The 18,751-nt window shown below is 41.8% G+C and overlaps 1 protein-coding gene across 1 annotated transcript in view; it reads left to right on the top strand.

Annotated features, from left to right (window-relative positions):
* The first annotated feature begins 899 nt into the window (after positions 1-899).
* Positions 900-18,751, top strand: part of LOC133384216 (neuronal PAS domain-containing protein 4-like) — a 29,569-nt gene continuing 11,717 nt past the window's right edge. Inside the window, exons 1-4 of the mRNA XM_061626129.1 lie at positions 900-937; positions 2,761-2,927; positions 16,491-16,654; positions 18,230-18,335. Coding sequence (XP_061482113.1) covers positions 900-937; positions 2,761-2,927; positions 16,491-16,654; positions 18,230-18,335 — 475 coding nt within the window. The remainder of the gene's footprint in view (positions 938-2,760; positions 2,928-16,490; positions 16,655-18,229; positions 18,336-18,751) is intronic.

Genomic DNA, 18,751 nt, shown 5'->3' with positions numbered 1-18,751 from the left:
CTTGCACCGCAGAGGGATACAATCACAAGGGCTATCAACCATGTGAAACTGAGGTAAAATCATGCCACTTAACCAAGTCAAAATGAAGGTGGGATTCTATGGAACTATGGGATCCGCTCATATTTGCCACAGGAGGCAGTGATGGCCACCAACTTGGATGGCTTTAAAAGAGGATCAGACAAATACATGGAGAGTAAGGCTATCAATTAGTTCCAGCCATGATGGCTATGCTCTGCTTTCACATCCATGCTCACAGGCAGTATGCTTCTGAATGCCAGTAGCTGGAAATTGCAGGAGGGGAGAGTGCTGTTGTGCTCAGGTCCTGCTTGTGGGTTTCCCATTATGGCATCTGGCTGGCCACTGTGAGAACAGGATGCTGAACTAGATGGACCATTGGTCTGATCCAGCAGGCTCTTCTTGTGTGGGGATTAGTCATTAAAATTCTGCCCAACTCACTAGCACACTCCTTTCCCTTCCCCTCAGTTCCTCGCATTGTCTTTCCAGACTTCTTATGAAGATTCATCTGGCCCAGCTGAAGAAAAGGGCCTCGCTGTAGGCTGATAATACAACTATTTTTGCAGTGGGAAAGATATTTTCACCTTTAGGAACATGGGAAGCTGTCTTCTACTGAGTCAGACCATTGGTCCATCTAGTGCAGTATTGGCTATGCTGACTGGCAGTGGCTGTCCAGAGTTTCAGACAGGGCTCTCTCCTAACCCTACCTGGAGATGCTGGGGATTGAACCTGGAACCTTCTGCATGCAAAGCAGATGCTCTACCACTGGGCTATGGCCCATCCCTATGTTCTGATAGGGGCAAAGGTTCTTTTGGAGTTGAACGAGGCAATGGCACACACGAGGCTGGTTCCTTTCCCAGATTTTATTTAGAGGGAGAGGCAAGATGCTAACAGCAAAGGCAAAGCAGAAAGGAACAGATAGGTACAGTACACATGCATCCCTTTGGTTACCAGGAACCCCACTACATGCTTCAAGGGACGGTCAGCCATGGCACATGTCACAATCCTTGTGCACTGTGAGTTTCAACATAATGGGTTCCCTTGGGAGTTTTTATACTATTTGTCTACTATAGGTTTTAATACAAGTTGCCAACTCATGCTTACATCACTAATATGATAGCCACCATGGATTTTTCACATTCCACTGTGTTAAATTCAAAATACCCCTCATGCCATTCTGCTGTTTCCCATAAGCTCATTTCAAAACAAAATCTTACAAAACTTATAGTTCTGAACTCAGAAATGCTTGCTTAACAACCTTCTAAGTTTTCATGGCGATACACAAAACAGTCAGAGAGAATCCAGACTTTAAAATCTAAAAACTGAATAAAAAAATCCAAACCTCTGTTGGATCTTCATCTTCTGCAGTCTAAAAGTTAAAAGAATCATGGCTGATTTTTAATTAATTTAAGAAAATTAACATTGAACTCTATGATAGTGCAGGCATACTTAGTAAGAACCGTCAATGTTCGAAAAGCCAGACTAACAGCTGTTGGGCTTGGCTAATCAGGGGGCCACACCCAGGCCAGACATTTATTCTACTTTAAACAGTCATGGCTGCTCCCCAAGAATCCTGGGAAGTGTACTTTGTGAAGGGTACTGAGAGTTCTTAGGAGACTCCTATTCCCATGACAGAACTCCAGTGGCCAGAGTGGTTTAACAGTCAGCTCTTCTTCCCAGAGAATTCTAGTGATTGTAGCTCTGTGAGGGGAATAGGGTGTCTCCTAACGCTCAGAGGTGCATGTTACCAACTTATTCCAAGCTACAGAGGAAGTGAATTGGACTGTGAAAGACCAACCCAAACCGTGTTTGCATGTTTTACAATTTTGTAGGGCAGTCCAATATCTCAGGGAGGAGGTCAGGTCTCCTGCTTCCCTGGTGCATTCACTATAGCTGCCCAATTTCCCTCCTTTTTAAAGTTTGATAGAAATATCTGTTGGCTATAGGCACATTCTTAAACCGCAAGTTTTTTTGCCTATTAGTGAATTGTGTATCAGCCCTACCTATGTCTTGGCTACATTATCATAGATGTAGCTGACCATCTCTGATCAGTTTATCCATCACACCTGGCTGTATGTGATGCATCATCTTTGATTATCTTATTTATTGCACCTGGCTGTTCTGTGCTCCCTAAACTTTCCCATGGGAGCCATGAGAAAATCAGGAGCCATGAGAAAATAACTTAAGGGAATAATTTCATTCATCACACTATCTCCTCGAAATAACAGTGGGTCTGCTGCAGGGTCCCACTACACCCTATTCATTTTCACAAAATTATATGGCCATGTGAAAGCCACAATGCTAAGTTTCACATAATAAGACAGAAGGACTGTAGTAGCTCAATGGTAGAACAGGTTCAATCCCTGGCATCTCCAGGTAGGGCTGGAAATGTCCCCTGTCTGAAATCCTGGAGAGCTGCCGCCAGTCACTGTAGACAATACTGAACTAGATGAACCCAATGGTCTCACTCAGTAGAGGGCAGCTTCCTACGTTCTCAAGATTTACACACACAAAATTATTAGCATTGTCAGGAACGGAATTAATTTAAGAATAAATCAACTTGCAGTCTTATCTTGGGCTTATGGTTCCACAAGACCACTTTGCTGTATGAAAACTGAAGATGGTTCTGTGAATCAGGCCTTCTCATCTGCTGTGGCATCAGGAGAAGCGTTGAAAGAACTTGGTGGAACTTTGCTGTGAAAATTGTCCAGTTGTTTCATATCTTTGAACTCTTGGCCCATGCAGGTCAACTAAAGGTGCTTCTAAGGCTCGTCGGGATCAGATCAATGCTGAGCTTCAGACTCTGCGCTCCCTCCTGCCCATCCTGGAGCAACAGAAGGAGCGCCTCTCATATCTTCACACCATGGCTCTGGTCTGCTTCTACATACGAGAGACTCAGCTTTTTCCTCCAGGTGAGTATTAAGCCTCTCTCGCTATGACTGTTCCAATTAATGTCAGCTTTATACACATGCAGACTGTTGTGAAGTTTCTCACACATCATGTAGGTCTCCCTAAGGAAATCTGAACAGCTGCTAGCGGCGGCACAGATTCTAATGGCTGTCCAGATGTTGCTGGACTCCAGCTCCCATCAGCCCCAGCCAGCATTGCCAATGATCAGCTCTGATGGGAGTTGTAGTCTAATGACATCTGGAGAGCACAAGTTGCCCGCTCCTGCTGTACAGTTTTTAATATGTCTAGATATGGTCAGTGGTCACAGTGCTGACCTGCCTCTCACAAACCTTAGTTCAATGTATTAAGAAACACGGCAACAAAGGTGGTGAAGATTTGGGATGGGGAAGACAGAAGTGAGTGTTTGTTTGAATACTCTTCGTCAGATGTGGGGAACCTTTGGCCTTCCAAATGTTGCTGAACTAAAACTCCATCAGTCCCAACAAGCATGGCCAATGGCCAGGGATTTTATTTTATTTATATCCCACCGGTCCTTCTAGAAGGAGCCCAGGGTGGCAAACAAGAACATTAAAAACATTCTAAAACAACTTAAAAACAAAAGACTTTGAAATATATTAAAACAAAACATCTTGAAAAAGATATTGGGAAAAAACATTTAAAAATATATTAAAATAAAACATCCTTTAAAAAAAAAAGGATGGTTGTAGTTTAGTTCAGCAACATCTGGAAGCCCAAAGGCTTCCTAAGCCTGCTCTGAATAATTCACAGGTAAGTAGTGAGTTGTCGGCAAACTACCTCCCAGCTCACCCCCATTCAAAAGCTATTCCAGAAAACAGAGAGCTGAAAGTTTATCATTTGTCTGTAGGCTGAATTATATCAGATGCTCACCATGTGATGGCCTTATAGGCCCCTTCCAACTCTATGATTCTGTGTGAGAACAATCTGGGTGCCTTTTGGGAACTCTGTTTTTCTCCCCCAACTCAGTTGGGAATTTCCACCAACACATAGAGAAAGTTGAAGTGGAAGGTGGCGCAGTGAAATACACAGGGATGGAGGAACTGCTCTCTTTGGCCACATTCACACCATACATTTATTCTACTATTATTCCACTTCCCCCATGGCTTCCCCCAAAGAATCCTGGGAAGTGTAGTTTGTGAAAGGTGCTGAGAGTTGTTAGAAGACTCCTATACCCCTGACAGAGCTCTAATGGCCAGAGTGATTTAATATTCAGCCCCTCTTCCCAGAGATTTCTGGGGATTGTAGCTCTGTGCGGGGAATAACGGTCTGCTAACAACTCTCAGCACCCTTCACGAACTAGACTTCCCAGGATTCTTTGGTGGAAGCCATGACTGTTTAAAGTGGTATAATAGTGGAATAAATGTATGATGTGAATGTGGCCTTTCTCTCTCCCACTAGCAGCTAATGTCCCTCGCCCCCCATTGCCCCAACCTCCTTGAGAAAAATAGCCTCTGAGAGATAAGCAGAGATTTAAAAACAAATAGTTCCAGCCAATTATTATTTTTTCTCTGCATATTTTATTTTATTTAAAATATCTCTCAACTGCCCTTCATCAAAAAAATCCAGGGTGATGTACAAAAATGTGAATAAAACCATCCACACATCATATACATACAATATAAAATGAACCTTCCTCCATAAAACCAAAGAACAGAATAAGGCAATTTCAGGGAAACATCTAAAATGCTGAAATGGGAATGTCTTAACCTGGCACCAGAAGGATTGCAATGTCGGCGTTCTGATATTTGACTGACTCCTTCCAGCTTTCATTGCTTATTGGCAACAGAGCCTTCAGAATAGCTGCCCGCTCAGGTTGTGAGCATAATGTGTCAGCCAGCTTTGTGACTTGCCAAAACAAAAAAACACCCCACAACAGCTACTACAGGAACAACCATTTTATTTAATACACTGAAATCCTATCTGTCTCTGTTTGAGCTCAAAGTAGCACACAAAGGGTGGATTCAACTGAAACAACTAATGCAACTGAACTTTCCTTCCTCTCCCCCCACCTGCATGCACCCTGCACTGTCCCTAATTTTTCTCTGTAGAATTGGGGGAACCCCCAGAATAGGTTTAGGGGGCACATGGGGGAGAAGAGGAGAACATTTTGTTGCACTACATTGAACACAATGCAAAGGGTTTCTAGGTAACCATTATCCAGCCACTGGCCAGAGTCAGATATGCTTAATTTCAGCAAGGTTGCTCCATCATGTGCCTTCATGCCATAGCTCTGGGACTTTGCATTTATATACTGGTTTGAGTGTTTAAAGTGTTTAATGTGCTTTATTCAAGCCAATATTCATTATGCCAAAGATAACTCTGTGTGGCATCTTCATATCTGTTTGCCTGAATCTGCTCATGGTGGATGGTTTATTATTTTGTCATGTGAACATATTTATAACACTCTATATCAAATCCATCTCAGAACAGGGCACAATAATACGTTTAAAAACAGTCATCCCATTAATACAGGAGTTGCTGGTGTGGACGCAGGAGTTGCTGCTGCTTACCAAGATGGGGTGGTGACAACGGAACTGCTCAACCACACTGGCAGAAGCACTTGATTGGCTCTGCCGGTGGACCTGCACAGCCTCGACTTTGCTGTTACCTTGCCCCTGCACCATCCTCATCAAGCAGCAATGACTCTGCTAGCACAGCCGCTCCTCTGTACCATCTGCTCCTGTATTAATTAAAACAAAAGCAAATAAAAAATAACAATAATCTGAACACAGAGAACAGTTGATTTCATTTATTATTATACAGCAGAGCTAACAATTCATAAACCCCTGAGAAACAGTCAGGTCTTAATCTGGTGTTGAAAGTAAATCAAAATGGGTACCAGATGGATCTCAGAGCAGAGGGTATTCCACAGTCAGGATGTCACTATGGAGAAGCCCCTCTACTGTGTCACTCACCAGCTGCATAACGTTTGGTTCACAAAGGTGGACATCATGAAGAAAAGCCTCCCCAGGAAATCTTAATGACCTGACAGGACAATACTGAGACAGGCACTCCACAAGTACTTAGGTCCCAAGCCGTTTCAGGCTTTATAAAGGCTTATCCACATGGGAGCATAACTTTGTGCTAAAGACACTGTTTTTACCTCCATTTTCTGTTTGCACCTCCACAGTAAGGGCTCAATGCCAGCTGCAAACATGGTGTTTTCTAGTCACACTTGAGGGGAAGCATCAATCACACAGTTTCCTAAAGACCATGTCCTCTTATTTAACATTTTCACTCCCTCTGGTTACCTGGCAACCGAGTATGCTCAGTTTGTTCTACATGTAAGTTTCATTTAAAAAGAAACAAACTGGAAGTGAGATTATTTGTATTTTCACTGGTACAATACCGCTGAAATACAGAGCTTTGTTTGAGCAGTGTTATGCTTTTGTGCACAAGTTAAGGGGGAAAGAAAAATAAGGTACTGTTTGCAACAGCATAAAAAGGCTTGCAGAAAGGGAGAGAGCAGCAGAAGTTTATATTTGGCCCACAGGAAATGAAATGAAAGGGGGGGGAGGGAGTGGGCGTGGACAGGGGAACGATTGACACACCCACCCAAAAGTATCAGAGCAAAGCATCTGCAAGCCCTAGAAATATGGAGTGAAGACTTTTTTTCTTCCCTTTTCGGAGTATCAGAGGATTGGGTTAGTATGGATGTACAGGGGGGAAACTGATAGCTTCCGTTTGCCAGTAATGTCATGTAAACCATGCAAATTAAAAGGGGACGCGAGTAGCACCAAACACACAGTAAAACTCTGTGTAGATGAGTCCTAAGTCATCATCACAAATACCTTGACTTCAGATCAGAAACATTCACAGATGCATCCCTTGATTGTACATTTTCACTAGTTACCCACACACATAAGAGATATAGGAGTTTTTAGGTCACATCCACACCATATATGTAAGGCATATTGAAAGCACATGGCTTCTCCCAAAGAATCCTGGGACCTGTCGTTTGTTAAGGATGCTGGGAATTATAACTTTGAGGGTGCCCAGGATTCTTTGGGGGAAGTCATTTGTTTTCAATGTGCATTAAATGTGCTCTAAATATACAATGTGGATGTGACTGAAAACGGTTAAAGACCCTTCCCCAAACATCATTATCCCACTCTGACACACGCACAGACACAGCACCACCATCAGTGGGATGGCTGTTGTTATTATTTTAAACTGCAGGATTTTCTGAACAAGGATCTTCTTTGTCATGTCTTATTTCACCTTTATCTCTGTTTAAAGGAGACCCAGAACAGGCAACAAAGGGCACGCACCCTGTCAGCAACAGCTGGCTTTATGAATTCCAGCATATTATCCATCATGGTCTCACCTCCCCTAAGGTGTCTTTTACCTGAAGGCATTTTCCTGTCTTCCCTTTTACTTTTTAAATTGTCCTCCGGAGGATCAGTGCAAGTGGTAACATGCCCTTTACCCATATTTCTATTTCTTTTTTTAATTTTGTCTTTTTTGCAATGTCATTAGATCACATGATAAAGTGAAAGAAAAAGCAATGACCTTAATATTGTTCTTCTATAATTATGCTCCAAAACAGGCATGTTCTGTTCTACACAATATATTGCCTGAAAGATGTTGTTCTCTTCTATCTATAACACAGGAGGAGGAGATAACTTGGCAGAAAACAGTAAAGACCTAAATCAACCTCACTGATTTCTGCTGGGAGAGCATTTTGGTGTGATAGCCTTGATTAGTCTTGATTAGTGAAACTGACTAAGTAGGAAGCTGGAAAGATGACTTGAGATAGTGTAATCTGATTTATTCAGGCTGGCCTCCTGTACTTGCTTCCTTGGGCCTAAGTCACTTTGAACATAGTAGGGCTTACTTTTGAGGAGACACACATGGAATTCTGTTGTTATATGTTGGTTAATAGGTTGCAATCTTCCACATTCTTACCTGGGATTCTGGGAGTAAACCCTATTGAATACAATGGGATTTTCTTTTGAGTAATCATACGTAGCATTGCTCTCTTAAACTGGTAGTCAGTCTTGTCCCAGGGGCTCAGGTGGGGAAACTGGCCTGTACAGGAATGCCTTCCTTTTGCGAAGGGCAAGACTCACAATTTTAATTTTTCACAAAGGGTAGAGGAGAGTGTAGAAAAGGGAATTAAGGGGGAAAGAAAGCCACTGGATTCCTTATCACTTATTCCAGGAAACCTAGAGGCAGCTTGAAGACATCTCAGCACCAAACCCTTCTTAATACTTCCCACCAGAGATCCCCTCCCTTCCAAGAAACAAACCATTATTAATACATTCATAAAAATCAGCCAAATCCCCTCCTACTGAATCATAGAATAGTAGAGTTGGAAGGGGCCTAAAAGGCCATAACCCCCCCTGCTCAATGCAGGAATCCAACTTAAAGCATACCCGACATGTGGCTGTCCAGCTGCCTCTTGAATGCCACCAGTGTTGGAGAACCCACCACCTCCCTAGGTCATTGGTTTCATTGTTGTTCCCCTCTAATGGTTAGGAAGTTTTTCCTGATGTTCAGGCAAAACCTGGCTTCCTGCAACTTGAGCCCATTATTCTGTGTCCTGCACTCTGGGATGATCACAAAGAGATCCTGGCCCTCCTGTGGGACAATCTTTCAAATACTTCAAGAGTGCTATCATAGCTCTTCTTCTCAAGGATAAACAGTCTCCTCATAAGGCGTTGTTACTCACTTGATGGATCATCACCTTGTAGTGGTGAGTGGGCTTGCATGTTCCAATGAACCCTATGAGCGATGCTGTCGGGAGTTATGTACTCCTAGCAGGGTCATTCATAGCAGTAAGGTCAAGGGAGAGAAACCAGACAAAGAATGATCTCTCAATGGCAGAACAGGTAGAGGATAACAATGTGTGTGTTACAACGGCTGTGAAGGCAGATGTAGGCTGCAGCAGATGAAAGACTTCCAGTCGTAGTGGTATCCATGCCATTGGATCAAAGCCTTTTTCTGTCAAGATTGTGTGTTGATCGTTGTGCATTGATCTCCCCACATAAAACAAATTCACGCACAGGCGTCTTCCAACCAAATTACCTTGGAAGACAATCTTACTAGGCTACGAGTGATCGCCAGTGAGTGAGTGAGTGACTGCCTCTTTTGTTTCTAATAACACCTAGTCCAGATGGCCCATCTAATGAGCATTCATCCTAATTTCTTTGCAAGAAACCTATGCAAAGGTTAGATTATATCCAGTCTTTATTTATTTGTTTGCAGGGAGGTTATACAACAATGAACATTCATCTTGCATTTGCTTAAGGGGTGTTCATACGTTTCTCCATTAATCATTTGTTCATTAATCATTCATTCATTCCACACTTTTAAATGCCATCACTTTCCTAAGTGCAAAGAAAAAGGTCAGTTTATTTTTAAAAATTGTTTTGTGGCACTGGGGTGACAGAGCATTTCAGTCCACTTTGATTATGAGAACCTGAATTTCCCAGAATCCAAATGAATCTCTCCTGTAAAATACTGATAGTCTGCAGGCACCTTAAGACAAAGGAGTGCCTCAGCTGAGCTTTCCCTCTCTGCACTGGCTCATGTTCTCCACCCACAACGAGGATAAACAGTAAGCCCCTATGACAATATTACTTGACATGTGACCTTAACCAGGTAAGGGATGAACGGATCAATCTATTTCAGGTCCGTGACAGTTTTGCATCTGTTTGCACTTATGAGTTTTGCATGAATTGGTTCCATCCCATTTCTTCATTAATCTTTTTAAATAATCCACACAGAAATTCATATTTAAATTTATATATGTATTTTATTTCAATGTGCCCATTTCTAAACATTTTCTAAATAAAATATGCATTTTAAACACATTTTGATACATTTATTTGAGCCGAGAACTATTGCAACATTAAGAGAATAATGCAAAGGATAATTATGTTCCAATCCACACATTAGTTCTGGAAGTGCGGATCAGGTTAGTTTTCATCAGAATTCACCAAAACTGAATTCCTTGAGCATCTTTGTGCGAAACACACAGTTTAATGCTGTGTGTATCTCCCCACACAGAGAATAGAAATACCCGTTGCTATTAGGAGTGGGACAACAACACATGGGGATGGGGTTTAACCTTTTCCTCCCACACCATGATCCCCGTGGAAATCCTTGTGAGTGCTTCACCCTCCCACTATGGATCCCAAGGGTCTTTAGAGCCCCAGGGGTTCTCTTGCAGTCAGAAAACACCTGGTGAGCTCTTCACTTGGATGAGTTTAGAGCCTTTCTGCTCCTCTGAGCCCTTATGATACCTGTTTGTTTAAGCAATTTTGCTTCTCCATTAATCCTTCCATCATCAGGTGTACAAGGAGTCTCTCCCTTCCTTCAGTTAACCATTTCCCTCCTTGACTCGCCACTGGGGTGGTTAGCCCCAGAACTGCTACCTTTTCCTTTCTCCCATGCTGTGTCGTCTTAAGTCACAAGGCAAGGCTTGCCCATCGCCTCAGTCTTTACTCTTTTCTCTTTCTGCTGCTCCTTATCCATCCTTGCTCGCTCCTTGCTTAGACCCTCCTCTCAACATGCCACTTGCCACGTCTTTATCCTCTGTCTGGTCAAGTGCCTCTCCTTCACCAGAGGGGCTGCCCTGCCCAGCCTCTGCTGATCTGTTTGGCTCACCGCCACGGCTAAGCTTTGGGCTGATAGCACAAGCAGGGAGCTGCTGTGCCAGCTACTCCTGAAAACCCTGTTCCTCAAATTTACTATTTGACACAGGAGAGAAGCATCCATTGGTGCAAATGGGAGCATCGCTACTGTGCTAAATAGCAACTTTGGAGGGAGGGGTGATTTTAATTAGACACAAGAGGAAAAGGTTAACAAAAATCCCAACAACACAATTTCCTCCCTGTGCACCATGGTCCCTGTTGCGCTGTGTGTAATTTGTGTGCTTAATTTCATTTAAAGCAACACAACAGCAGCAGAGTAACAGCAGATGCTGAAATGTGAGTGTGCCAGCATGTGCGTGCGTTTGCCTAAGAAAACAGGCTTTTACCCTGCATCAGCATCACTGAGACTTGAGACTTAGTAAAATAAGAAAAGCTACTTTATTTATAGAAATACATAGTAGGTAGAAAAGGCGAACCTAGTTCTAACTAACTAACTAAGTTGGAGGCATAACGCCCAGGTGCGGGAGTTAGCCCCATGCTTGAAGAGAGCAGAGACAAAGGGATGTCTCCTCTCTCCGGGACAGTCAGAGGACAAAAGGAATGGAAAGGGCGGAAGGAGGAGGGGCAGGTAAGCTTCCCTAAAGATGTAACAGTCTAGCGACAGAAGGAAGTCAGTCAGAGCTTCACAGGTAAAAGTAAAGAAGCCTATCCATCTGGAGGACCCTAGCTCTATCTCCCTTCTGGAGCACAAACAAAAGGACAGGAGTTGCTCTTGCCCCACTTCCAACAGTCCCAGTCCTGACTGGGGCTCCCACCAACTGCTGTTTACAGTTTTAAAAAGATGCACCCATGTTTAATCATCAGAGAAGTCAGATCAGACCAGACCAGCTTCTGTAAAGTTGTAATACTTGTCAGTCAGTCCCCTGATATAACAGTGCCAGACATATCCACACTATACATTTAAAGCACATGGCTTCACTCAAAGAATCCTGGGAACTGTAGTTTGTTAAAGGTACTGGGAATTGTAGCCTGTTGAGGGGCAAACTATAGTTGCCAAGTTTCTTTGGGGGAACCCATATGCTATAAATGTGTGTTAAGTGTGCTTTAAATGTAAAATATGGATCCGCCTTCCTTTGGAGTACACATTCTGTAAATGCACTTTGATGAAATAGAAGAACATATAGAAACATTTACTTGAAATATTTCTTTGCTACCTTGTACGGTAAGATCCTCCCAGGGCAGCTTACATACAGAAAACCAATTTGCCATTCCAATTAAAAAAACAGTCATTTAAAACAGCAATTGAAAATGTTTTAACAAACTAGAAACTCACTCATATACAACTAGTTTAAACTAATTAAGAGAAAAACAATTTTAAAAGAGCAACAGTAAAAGCCAGTAAAACTCAGAAATTCGGCTCAGCATCTCAACTAAAAACAACTCAAAATAAATAGGTTTTCAAGGCCTGTTTAAAAGCCTGTACTGACAAAGCGAAACATATATCTCTTGGAAAAGAGTTCAACAGGAAAGACCTTGGAGTAGGCGTATTTGTCAAAATATATTTGGCATTTGCATTCAAGTCAATGCTTTCTCCATTCAGCACTGTTTAGCAACAGCAGCACAATCTCTGCAGGTGTAGATCACCTTTGCACTACTCTTTCAGCTTTACTAAGAGGTGTGGTTTTGACATGTGCAATGACATACATAGGCTACATTCACATCAGGCGTTTATTCCACTATTATTCCAATATAAATAGTCATGGCTTCCTCCAATGAATCCTAGGAAGTGTAGTTTGTAAAGGGTACTGAGAGTTGTTAGGAGACCCCTATTCTTCTTACAAAGCTACAGTTGCCAGAATGGTTTAACAGTCAGTCCCTCTTCTCAGACAACTCTTGGAATTGTAGCTTTGTGAGGGGAATAAGGGTCTTCTAACAACTCTCAGCACCCTTCACAAACTACACTTCGCTGGATTCTTTGGGGAGAGCCATCATGACTGTTTAAAGTGGAATAATAGTGGAATAAATGTATGGTGTGAATGTGACCTAAGTGAATGAGTGAGCTTATGCCATACCTCTATGCCTCTGTCTGCCCACCTTCACTTGTACTTTTCCACTCAGTGCCTTTTAATTTGCATGTTCCCACCTTACTAATTATTAAAATACTCATGCAATAGCACTTAAATTAAAAAGCCTTGTAGTGCAAATTTAAACATTGATTTTGAAAAACACTGCCTTTCCAGTGAATGCCATTTTATTACCATTGTGGTTCCCCCCCCTTGCTGTTCACATGTATTTATTTTTCTTCTGTTGTTTATTTAACAAAACATATATACTGCTTAACTGCAATAAAACCTCCTAGTGATTTCTTCTTTCAAACATTTTTGAAGTAATTGCACAATGGTCTGACATTTAAAAAGCACTATAGCACAAATTTAAAAATTGTGTGTGTGTGTGTGTGTAACATAGGGGGACATGCTTTCACAATAAGCCTTGTACACTCCTCCTCTGCTTACATATTTTAAAGTCACTTCCAGGGCCAGCTATGTGCTAAATATTGCAATCAGTATGTGCTGGAGAAACCGGATAGTCAGGATCCTGCTTGATTGGATCCCTGTTCTCCCCCGTCCCCCATCCACCCAATCCCCACCTTGGGCCACAACATAAAAATAGCATGCTTTTGGAAATAGCTTTGTCTCTGTCTTTGATGACCAGATAAACTCCCCCCCCCAGACCTTACTTTTATTATGCATTCATTATGACTTGTGCTCAACATAGTATTGGGCTGGTTATATGCGATCCTTCTTTCAATACTGTTTGCTCCTGCAAAGGTTTCAGGAAGGACATACTGTTTTGTTTCAAATCGGTGCATGTTCCATAACTTCCTGCTGAAATGTTTTATGCCACAAATGTTCCAGGCTTTTTTTTTTTGTCCCGCGTTTGTTGCACTATAGCACAAGAGTGCCCCTCCAGATGGCAATAATGTAACATCACTGGGGGAACATTGCAGAACAACTAACAAAGTGGAACGATGTGTGGGCAGTCCAGTATAAATCCACTACTAATCTACATTGTGTCAATGATGTGTTGCAGAATACACCTGCAAAGCAAAACAAAACATCAACCCAGAGGGGCCTCTGTCCTTTCTGATGAATGGAATCCAGGCTTAGGTGGTAAGGTTGCTCTGCTAGGCAAGTCTAAAACTAGCTTAAAGATTAATATTAAAAAAGTACTGTGATTGTTTAATTTTAATGTCATGTACCATTATATCCCTCACTTTTCTCCTGAATCTTTAATAAGTACTTTAATTAGAATCTTGGAGTGGACAAAGCTTTGCTTCTGGGGAGTCTTACCCACAGGCCTGTTTTGTCTAACGCTACCGACTTGCTGCAAAAAGAACTGACTAAAGTCCTATCCTTGTGTTCAACAGAATATACACATGGGGCTTAAACTGGGGAAGGGGAGCTCCATCCAACCTCCCCACATTGAGCAGAAAAATCTGATGGAAGCTTGTAAGCAAGGTTGGCTGAACACACTCTACAAGCCTCCACCAGGATAGGGAACCCTGGCAACAATAGATTCCTGAATGTAGAGAGGCTTGTAAACTCATTCAGTCAAACATGCTTGTTTATTTTACTTCAGAGATTTCTATTCTGCCCTTCACCAAAAATGAATAACAAAAGATTACGAGCCCCCCCCCCCCAAACCAGGGCCAGATTTAAACTTGTTGTGGCCCTAAGCTATAACGTGAGTGAGGCCCTTCCCTCTTCAACAAATAATAAAAATTTTAAATGCAAAATACAGGCTGTACAATTAAACGGAATTTGATAGTCGTGTAATATAGGTATTAAAAATGCAAGTATGTGTGTGTACATTATTTAGGAGTTTGTCAAACACAGAACACAATAAAACAATCTAATATAAGGTTATAATATATAAATTAGATATAATATAATACACCCAGGCTATTTTCTGTAAGAATCCAAAAGGCCATATGTGTACGACGTTCTGTAGAATTGTTTACTGTTTACTGTTGTCGGCAAGCGAGCCGCAACAACGACCTACCGAAAATTATATTCATTTTGTATGAGGTTGATGGTTTCTTTCTTTCTTTCTTTCTTTCTTTCTTTCTTTCTTTCTTTCTTTCTTTCTTTCTTTCTTTCTTTCTTTCTTTCTTTCTTTACATGTGATGTAAGAGAAAACATTCCCTTTGGGATCTCACGGAGGCCCCTCGTAATATGAGGCCCTAAGCTGTAGCTTGTTTAGCTTGTACGTAAATCCGGCCCTTCCCTAGACCTTCCCACTCCACATGGGTTGGGGGTGGATTGGGCACACACATCGCTTGCCCGCTCCTCCTCCCCAGTTTAAGCCCTCATGTGTTCTTTTGAGCTCATTAACAGGGCTGTCGGGCTGTCTCTTTCCCAGGGCCAGCCCAAGATGGTCTGCTGACTGAGGTAAAGGACCAGAGGGTGCCCCCTCCTCATGTACAGAAGAGGAATGGTCTGGCAGTTGAATCTTTCAACACTGGTGACGAGGTTGTATCCACCACACCTGAGGCACCAGGCTAGCTCGGATGGGTGGGAGGGAGCACATGCCATTTAGCATACATGCTGTCCTCCAATAGAAGGGAATGGTCAGGGGGCCTTAAGAGAAACTGCCATGGGGCAGCTTCTGTCCTCACCATTTGCTGCCTGAGGTGGTCACCTCACTCTGCCTAACGGTAGGGCCGACCCTGATCTTTCCTTTTTGTGATACCAAGTCTGAATTCTCCACGTATTCAGACAAAGATATTATGTGAAGATTGGATAATCAAAATGTGGGAAATAGTAAATATGGTAAAATTGATGGACGTTGTCAGAGTAAGAGACGGAAGACAACTCTGTAATCATTTTGTGGGAAAATTGAATATGCTTATATTGTATTGGTACTGTTTTTAGAATGTTTTAACTGTTTTTAGAAAGCTGTTTTGTTTTGTTAACTTGTTTTGTTGATGTGTTGGCCACCCTCAGCTCTTTTGGGAGGAATGGTGGGATATACATTCAAATAATATTCACAGCAATCAGGAAATACAAACGTGTATATTATTTCAGGGGTGTTGTAAGTCACTTAAGTAAATATAACCATTACGTTCAGATTAAGATTATTGTGGAATGTGTTTGCCATTCTAACTGTTCTTATTTATTGTATATATTATTGTTATTGTTTCTTTTAAAATGTTTATATATTTTGATTGATATTGAATATTGACTGCAAAGTTTATTCTAACATGCAGCTAGACACATTTTATGCAGTGTGAAATAAGTTTTTGTGCAGTTGAGCACATGGGATTTAATAAGGAGCCAGGTAATTTCTTAAAAAAGAAATAGATGAGAAAGATAAAAATAGAAAATGAAGATAAATACTGTTTCCTTTCAAATCTTCATAACCTTATACTAATAGTGCTTTTTATTTAAAAAAAATGAGCTGCTGGTATCTTGTATAAAAATACTGTGGATGCCAGCACAAAATGGCTGGCATGGGCAGCAAAAAAAGAGGTACTGGTACTCAGTACCAGCGAGTGCTGTCACACACACAAAACGACCTGCTAATAGTATATTATGGGACAATAGTATATTACGTGACACTGCTTGTGCAGTAGGAAAAAAAGCTTAGAATAAACCATTCTTGACTGATAATAATAATTAAAACTAGTTAAAAATGTGTAAAAACATGAAGGGTGTTTCTCAGCGGTTCTAACTCACAAGGGAGGCATCATACACGGCAGTTCTGTTGCTGTGGAAATGCAGAGCTGCCGTCAGATTGTGACCTCTTTAGGCACAGATCAGCTCTCTCTCTCTTGCAGTGCTCTGATGCACGGTGATGGGTGATGTAAAGCAAGTCTTAGCCAGTGAGGGGGAGCTCTGTTCTGTGCATCCATAAAACCAATATACCCTTCTCTTATTTTCTCAGGCTCACATTATATGATGGGACCAGCCCCTAATCTTGCTGCTGTTGCTGCACTGGCAGATCCGGAACTGCTGTTTTCCCTCCCAGGGTTTATCCTGGCTCTCACTGCAAATGGCAAGCTGGCTTATGTCTCTGAGAATGTGTCCCACTTCCTTGGCTTTTCTGTGGTAAGTCCAGGGTACTGCAGGTGTGAGGAACCCAACTTTGCTTTGCTATCTGGCTCCTGGTCTTTAGAATGCCCTGCCCAGCAAGACCCACCTGGAGCCCTCATAACAGTTTGATTTTACTATCTCTTTGAATAGTGAAAGAACAGGAAGCAGAGAACAGGAATAAATGGACAGCTCTGCCAATGGAAGGATAGAGGATGCATCCAAGCTGTCGCCATTTTGGGGTGGGATTCAATCACACACTAGCAAATTCAGGTTGCATAATTATAGCTGATTGGCAGGACTTATGCAACAATGCCACTTCCACAAATGATAGGACTTTTTGCAATAAGGAAAGTGATGAGAAAATGCACTGGAAAGTGTGGAATGACACTTGCTTTGGTGCAATTTATTCTAACCTGCCCACAAACAAATCAGAATGAATGCTCATTAAATAGCCAATGTTGTCTAATCTCACTGCAAACAAATCAGGATAATGCACAATAAACAGGCTATCTGACAGTGCCTGTAATCGGTGAGATTCCCAAGAATCTGCATTGGGACTGGTACATTTTAATTTATTCATAAAAGATGCAGAATTAGGGGTGAGCAGTGAGGTGGCCAAGCTTGCTAATGACATCAGTGTTGAGCCAATGTGCAGCTGCTGTGAAAAAGGCAAACTCCATGCTGAAGGTCATTAAACAGAGTGAAAATAAAACTGCTAATAATGCCTTTATACAAATCTATGGTGCACCTGCACTTGGAATACTGTGAGGAACTCTGCACCTCAAAAAGGATATTGTAGAGACAGAAAAAGTGTAGACAAGGGCAATCTAAATGATAAAGGGGCTGGAGCAACTATGACAGCAGAGGAAGATACCTTCACTCCATCCAAACCCCCTCTAGCATGGTGGATTGGGGCTTTTAATTGCTGTGCCCATCAATAAAATCTACATGGACTTAGAGCTTAGTCCTGAGAGACACATTATGGGGCTGCACTGTATTGTCAGACCCAGATCCATCTAGAGAGCTCCTACTGGAAGGAAGAGCGGGATATAAATCAAATAATAAATAAATAAGCTAGCTAGCAAGCAAACAAATAGAGTTGTGAAGGCCCAGAAAAAATGGAAAAAACAAAGTTTTTTTCTGATTTCCCCCTTTTCCCCCAGACCCTCACATCTCTAGGTCCATTTAACACATGACTGTCTACCCCAGCTAGCAACATCTCTCCAAGGTGTAATTTGAGGTTGTTCCCAACTCTTCACTGTGATCCTGTCAACTAGAGACACAAAGGTTTGGGACTGGGATCGTCAGCATACAAAGCATGTGCTAATATTTGCAGTAGAAAACCTCTATGGACTAGTGGCATGAAATGTTATGGTGTATAAGCAGATCAAACAGGGAAGTTTAGCTTACAATTCCTACAGCTTTTGTTAGACTCTTGAGGGTTATACTTTTCTGTAAAAAGTTCCTAGTCCTCGTGGTTTTATTTTCAAAATGTGATGGCATATATTTCTAACGTAGCCTCCTGCCAAACAAGTCACCTGCCATCATTCATAGATTGTCATAAGATGTTGTCTCATACTCTTCTTGCAGGTAGAACTCCTAGCCCACAGTGAGTCCATCTTTGACCTCTTGAATAGCTCAGCAAGCACGATTGTCCAGGAGAAATTCAGTTTTGCACAGCAGCATCCAGGCACTGGTAAGGACAGGAAAGAGTTGGGAAAAGGGCCAGTCTTTGTAGCCAGGGGATAATTAATATATATCTATGTGACTGAACTTGCAGGATCTGAGTGGGGTGGTTCATGACAGATGCTTTTGAAGGTCGCTGATTCATAGGGTCGCCATAAGTCGTGATCGACTTGAAGGCACATAACAACAACATCATCATCTAGGCTGGTAGAAAGGTATACTGAAGGAATAAGTTAATTCATCAGTGTCTGATTTCAAACTATCAGTGTTCAACAAATCCTTTAATGTAAAAGCAAAGTCTCCTTCTTTCGTTATTTTTTTTTAATTACGTGCCAACTTTTATCAATTGATTTCAGTGTGGTTTGAGTCACATTCATAAATAACATCCATTAAAGCTACAATAAAACAACAGAATAAAAAGTTCAA

Source organism: Rhineura floridana, chromosome 4, assembly GCF_030035675.1.
Source record: "Rhineura floridana isolate rRhiFlo1 chromosome 4, rRhiFlo1.hap2, whole genome shotgun sequence".
Taxonomy (NCBI): Eukaryota; Metazoa; Chordata; class Lepidosauria; order Squamata; family Rhineuridae; genus Rhineura; species Rhineura floridana.
This window is presented reverse-complemented; position numbering and strand designations above follow the sequence as displayed.